The 6901-nt window shown below is 43.1% G+C and overlaps 1 protein-coding gene across 4 annotated transcripts in view; it reads right to left on the minus strand.

Annotated features, from left to right (window-relative positions):
- LOC140184945 (ubiquitin carboxyl-terminal hydrolase 2-like) overlaps positions 1-5895 on the minus strand; it is a 144211-nt gene extending 138316 nt beyond the window's left edge. The window contains exon 1 of one of the 4 annotated variants that reach the window (XM_072238184.1): positions 5833-5895. Coding sequence is in view for 1 of the 4 variants with exons in the window: in XM_072238181.1 (XP_072094282.1) it covers positions 886-940 (55 nt within the window). In the remaining 3 variants the exon portion in view is untranslated. Of the gene's footprint in view, positions 1-885; positions 1146-5832 lie in introns of those variants that run through there. The other 3 variants (XM_072238186.1, XM_072238183.1, XM_072238181.1) reach the window with 3 other exon arrangements.
- Between the last annotated feature and the right edge of the window lie 1006 nt (positions 5896-6901).

A 6901-nucleotide genomic window follows, 5' to 3' on the forward strand; every position in this document is an offset into this window, starting at 1 on the left:
TCACACAGCAGCAAAAGCTTTGAGAAAAAGTTATGCATATTAGGAGGAAGACGAGGCATAATGAACAGAGTTGATAATTAATGAACTAAATAAACAATTTTAAATAGGGTGCAGGAACAGAGCTTTAGGGATGAATGACCACCTATCTTTGAAGCTGGCAGTACAATTTGTGCATACAGTATCCATGGTGTTATTAAAAGAGAAATAGAGTATCAAATGAAGGAAGGTGTGTTAAATGTTTATTAAACACTGGTAAGACCATCCTTTCATAAAGGTTTAGCAAAAAATATGTATTTCCATACACATTTGTGAAGGATATCCAGGAAAAGTTTCCCAGCATAAGAGACCTCAGATAAAGGGAGAAATTTGATAATGATTTCAAAACTAGCAACAATTTTAATAGATTAATTGAAAAATAACAACTCCATGGGCAAACACTTCAGCAGCCAGAAGTTAAGACACTTCAGAAAACTTACAAACAACAGGCAAAAGGAAAGAGCAACACATTCACAAACACACCTCACCCAAAAAGCATGCAGACATTTTCTCCAGTCTACTCTCAGCACCCTTCATACACAGATCCATTCCCACACACCACATCACCAGGTAAACAAATTACCACAAACACAGACAAGTCCACACACACTCACACAGTACATACATCAACACCCCTCGTTTTACAAACACGCACAAGGCAGCCTAGCACGCAGAGACCACACCACCTACCGCACATATATGGTCTTTCATACAACCCATATTCCCCCACACGCTGCCAACACATACACAAACAAAATGTACTCACCCTCACATAAACACACCCAATCTGCTCCTGCCCACCCCATCCACTTGGTGTGAACGCCCAAACACCTCACTAGTTCTGCTTACCCGCACTCCTTCCTTTGCACACACACCCTCGCTGAAGAAGACGACATTCAATCATTAATTTGAAGCTCTACATTGAACCTCCTTCCACAAGGTTATGATAATTCAAGAGTTGAAAACAAGACTGTAGGTTTTCTGCTTACAGCTTTGCTCTGTCTCCCTGCAATCCTAGTTGGAATCTGCCTGAAGAAATAGTTGTGGAGAGATTCTCCACTGAGCTGGAATTATGATCGGTGTGCTCCCCTCACACTGCCTTTCAGTCACCAAGTGGTATACTTGTTCTCGCTCCTGTAACTTGATCCAGACTGGAAAAAAACGCTGCTAAAACTGCAGCTCTGCGTTGGCAAATGGTCACCAGATACCAGTGTCAAGTGACCTCTTAAAGGGAATGAAAACCCGGTCTCTTACACTCTGGATTTGTGGACATCCTGAACCCTACTATCGCCCAGAAAATCAGCTGAGACAGGGCTCATAAACAAGTTATGATAAATAACAGCCTCTCAATTAAAATCCTACCCTGCTCACAGCCCGGTCAAAACATACCTCCATGACCTGTACAACTGAATTGAATTCACAGCCCAAGATGAGCTCAGACTGAATTCAATTCTACACCATATCTGTCACAGAGGCACACACAAGGGGCTGCAGAATCTGAAATCTGGAGGAACAATCTCCCAGACTAGAGGAACTCAGAGGACTGAGCAGCATCTGTCAGAGGAAATGAAGTGTCGATGTTTTGGGTCAAAACTCTACATCAGGGCGAGGATAGCAATTGTTACAACACGCTTGCAGCCCTAAGTATTGAAAAGTATTTCTACTTCCAATAAGTACAGGCACGCATGAGTTCTGAGGAAGGGTCTCGGCCTAAAACATTGACTGGTCATTTCCCTCCACGGATGCTGACTGACCAGCTGAGTTCCTCCAGCACTTCGTGTATAATGCGTAAGTGGACAGGTAACCTAAGCATTTTCTGTGCTCTGCTCTGCCTTCAAAAAATTCATGGCTCAACTTTAACACCCTCTCACACCTCAGTTTCAGAACTCATTACTACCTGGTTATTTATTTCACTGATGTTCAAAGGGCTGTCAGATTTATCACAACAATGATTATATTTCATAAGCATTTCAATGTCACCATCGTGTTCCAGGCTATTCTGAGGTTGCAGGAGCTGTTTAATTGCCAGCCCTTTCTTTTTTTAGCTGGTGGCACCTTCTGGATTATAAGAGAAAGGTAGCTGTACTTGGTCAAATGCGTGTCATTGCATTTGGTCATTTGAACAGTCCAATCAATCAGTACAAGGGACATCACAGACAGTTCATCAAATGCAGCAAAAAGCAAAGGAAAAAGGCCAAAAAGGGCCCGACTAAAATTAAGGAAAAACAAGAATCTTTTATTTGAATTGAATGATGCCACTAAACAAACAGCAGAAGCCCAGGCTGTGAGCTGGCCTCTGATATCAGTAGACCAGTTACAGGAACAGTCATCAGCTCGAGCTCATCACCCACATATAACCTCATGAGTCACACAAGAAGTGGGACAAGAGGCAATGTCTGAGAAATATACCAACACCTGAGACTTTGACTGGATTCTAACCAGAAACTCATTCCTGGGTATCTTTCATTCTATATGCATAGGCAGTATACACCAAAACAACTCATTGTATTCCTGCTCTAGGACATTTGTTATTTACATTTTAACCCCTGAAAAACCTTGCTCAGTTTTCAGTTAATAACTCTGTCTCTGTCCATTGAATCATTCAAAACTGGATTCACAGGAACAGGTCATTTAACTCACCAAATCTGTATTTGTTGGGAAAAAAGGGTTACCTGGCCTACCCAGAACTAGTGCCGTAGCCCACAAGTCACAGATCTTCAGGTATACATTCAAGCACTTTTTTTAAAATTGAGATTTCTGCCTCTTCCATCCTTCAAACATTAAATTTCAGACACATACCACTTTTTAATGACTTAACCCCCAAGATGGAGCGGGTGGGAAAGGGGAAGGAAACTGGGAGGTGAGATGCTGTGGTTTGGAAAGGACACATTAATATTGAATTCTCCCAAGTTCAGGTAACGTGCTCCTCATCAGTCCCATTCTCTGTCCTTCTGATCTACCCAGGCCCATCATCCATCCTCACCCCAACATTCCCTTCTGCCCATCATACTGCCCCTCCTTGGTTTCTCTTCCACTTCGTGTTATTATTCCCTGATCTGCAGCCCCTTGTCTCCACCTACCACCTCCCAGCACCATCTCCACCCTTCCTTCCAGCCTGACTCCATCTACAAGTCAGTAAATCAGCCCCTCTTCACTTGGATCCATCTCTTGCTTGCCAGTTCTTGCCCCTTCCCTACCCCATCACCTCTTTATACCAGCTATCTTCCTTTTATTTTTTCAGTCTAGATTAAGCGTCTTGGCCCTGTCAATTTCCCTCTGTTGATATTGTCTGATCCTCCAAGTTCCTCCAACAGCTCAATTTTTGCTCCAATTTCCAGCATCTGCAAGTCCTGAGTCTCCAAGCTCAAGTCAGAACTGAATTCACATCCAATAAATTATGTCTTACGTCTTCAGTTTGATGGGAATCAAAATCCCCCAGATATTGCAACAGTAAAACTACTCAGTAACTCCCTAACAGACATACACACTGTAGATAAAGCAGATTTGGATTGTTGCAGCACTTCCATGAATCAGCACAACCTGGCTGAAAATAACTTGCCAGAATAGAAAATGTTACCTCATGTCACATTACCTTGTTCCTGCCTTGCCCCACTTTTAAGCTCTAAATTGTGTGATTATCTGAAAGTGTGCTTTATTTTTCTTTCTCACCAACCGTGAAAGCAATTTCTCATTATAGCCAACAACGTAACCGTGGAGACTCCCAACAAGCTATCAGTCAACCTCCTCCACCATTCAGCACAAACAAGCTTCAATTTGGAACCTCCCTGGATTTTTTTTTCTTTAACTCTGGCAGCTGATCCAGCGAATTCACACTTTGTTCAAAAAAAATCTACACATAGTGCTCCACCTGCAGGGTAAGGTCTTAAAAAACATCTAATAACATAATTCCAAATCATCTCGTACATGATGTATGGAGGACATTTTTGCTCTATGACATCTGGCTCAGAAAAATCTCTAATTGTACAACACAAGAAAACAGTACAGGCCTGACAAGTTATGCCACTGGAGTACAATAGAGCTGGGTTCAGAGCTATTATAGTGTTACATGGAAGTACAGGACCTCTGTCTGGTACAAACCTGTCACCGTGTGGCATTGGGGCATTGTGTTATTGGATACAGATCTGTCACTATAGATTCTGGGTAGATTTGTAACTAAAGTAGGGAGAGTACAAATGGGTGGATGTCTTTTACTAATACCTTGGCATGCAAGGACTGTCACTGCAACAATAGAGCAAGTTCTTGGTTGCTATAGGTTGATGTGACCAGTCACCCTGCAAAATCAAGAAAATGTTGCAAATATTTAGATCAAGTTGCATCTGTAGTCTGGGAAACAGAGTGTACATTTCAGGTCAATTACCTCTCCTCTGTCAACTTTCCACTTTCAGGTAGGATGCCTGACCTGAATATTTAGTGTTTTCACATTTTATTTCAGATGCCCAGCTTTTGCTTTTTTTCCACTTCTGTTGATAAATCATATTGTAGTCAAAGTAGCTTCCAGTAATGAAAAGTCCAGGCAGATTCCAAATTGAAGCTTGTTTGTGCTGAATGGTGGAGGAGGTTGGCTGATAGCTTGTTGGAAGTCTCCACGGTTACTTTGTTGACTATAATGAGAAATTGCTTTCACGGTTGGTGAGAAAGAAAAATAAAGCACATTTTCAGATAATCACACAACTTAGAGCTTAAAATGCAGGGTAGGAATGAGATAATGCTGCATGAAGCAACTCAATGGGTCATTCAAATGAGCCACAGGGTTCGATAATGATGCTTTAGAAGAAGAGCAAGCTTTCTCAGATCATGATAACACCCTTTCTATCATGGATTCAGAAAAGAAGCAGGAAGGCAATTTCAGCAAACACAGACACAGCGCCTACTAATGGGGTTCCAGTCCAAGAAGTACCAGAGTACCCAAAAGTCAGCAAACAGCAAATCCCAGACATTTCCAATTGCAGAAAATTAGTCATATCCGCACATTAGGGTCATAAAAATTCCCTTCCACTCCCGTAAACTGGGAGCATAAATGTCACCTGTCAGTCCCTCAGAAAAGCCTTGTCCTATATAATTTTGTGAAAACAGCAGTCATACATGGCAGATCTGAACAGTCTCTGTTGCAATACTTTTCAGAGTTAAATATCTTAGTCTGCGTTACACAAGAACTACCAATAGGATGAGATGCTGACTGCAGCTGGGACAGGGGAATCTGTACAAACTACAGTACTGAGTTTAGGCAATGCACATGGATCTCCTTATAGCTGGCTTTCTGCCACCTGGTTCCTTCTTGAAACCATCTCTGGGCACCTCTTATCATTACTGTACGCATGTCTGCATAGTATCCTGTTTCTTGGGCTAGGGAATCAGAGGATACGAGGAGTGGGGCATCAGTGACGGAACCTGACACGATCATGAAAGATCAGCTATGATTTTACAGAATGGATGCTGGACTAGATCGGATAAGTCGAATAACGAACCCCGCTTCTATTTCATACGTCCCCCACTTTATACCCAACCATGCAGTGGTCAACACAGTGTGGTGACCATTCCCATCTCTGCAAACAGACACAGCTCACCTACAACACCCAACACTCAATACGTTCCTCTCACACCACCACGCGTCCCCAACACAGCATTTTCCTAACTTCGCCTTCTCTTGGGCACACCCCCATTCCCAACCTTGAGTGTACCCCTTCTACTCATCTCAGTCTGGCTCGGGCTGCGTCTTTGGAACTGGCCTGGGTCCGAGTTAAGTACACCTGCAACTGTACGTGGGCCCCGACCCACCTGCCTGTACCTGGACCAGATCCGCCTCTCGCTGTCGCCGCGCCGATTGCTACAATGTTTCCATTTCTGCTCACTAGAACAAAATATCTGGTTAATTCAACAGTGACTCTCCTGTGGCCCGCCTTCAAAAGCTCGGTTGGTTAAAGTTAACGCCAATCAACTAGTCTTCCAATCCCATTGGCTTCGTTTTCCCGTCTCCAGGCAACACCCACAACTTGGCGGCAAACGAGAGCTGTTTGGAAGATGAGCCGGTACGCCGTGGATAGCGCCGCCTACAGGAAGTAGAACGACACAGTCACCCACGCAAGCCTGAGCTGGAATGTGTCCGCATAATACACAATTGATTAACATTAATCTTAATGCATTTGCTAGTAAATACAACACATGTAATGCTAAATTGTCCCGTGCTTTGGATTCATAAATGTCTTTAACTTAGAAAAAAGAATACTGCACTTTACAGGGATAAAGCAAATTGGAAATCTGAGAATTGATAACTGGCCTAGGTTCAGTTAGCTAACAGGAATTCTGCAGATGCTGGAAATTCAAGCAACACACATCAAAGTTGCTGGTGAACGCAGCAGGCCAGGCAGCATCTCTAGGAAGAGGTGCAGTCGACGTTTCAGGCCGAGACCCTTCGTCAGGACTAACTGAAGGAAGAGTTAGTAAGGGAGTCAGTTAGCTAATCACAGTTGTAATTAACTTCTTCGCTGTTGCCTGTGTATGTAGCATATTACAACACTGAGATAACTCTAAGCGAAAATGAGAAACACCGCATCCTCCATAAGCAATTCAACTTCGCCGGTATGGCCCTGGTAACACTGCACTGGTCATTTCTGACGTCGCTAATTCGCTTATTGCCAGGTTCAGAAAACCCGTATGCCTTTGCAATGCGTGCGACCTCCGTTTGAAGCTGCAAATAGTTGAAAGTAAAAGCTGCTATATCTTCCATGAAAGAAGTCCAGCCAATGATCAGCCGCTGCATTAAAAAATTTGCAGGAACTGAAACTGAATTATTAATGAGTATGTGAGAAAAACGAATGTGGAAGGAACCGCTGTGAACATTCTCTCC

The sequence above is a fragment of the Mobula birostris genome, chromosome 20 (genome assembly GCF_030028105.1).
Source record: "Mobula birostris isolate sMobBir1 chromosome 20, sMobBir1.hap1, whole genome shotgun sequence".
Taxonomy (NCBI): Eukaryota; Metazoa; Chordata; class Chondrichthyes; order Myliobatiformes; family Myliobatidae; genus Mobula; species Mobula birostris.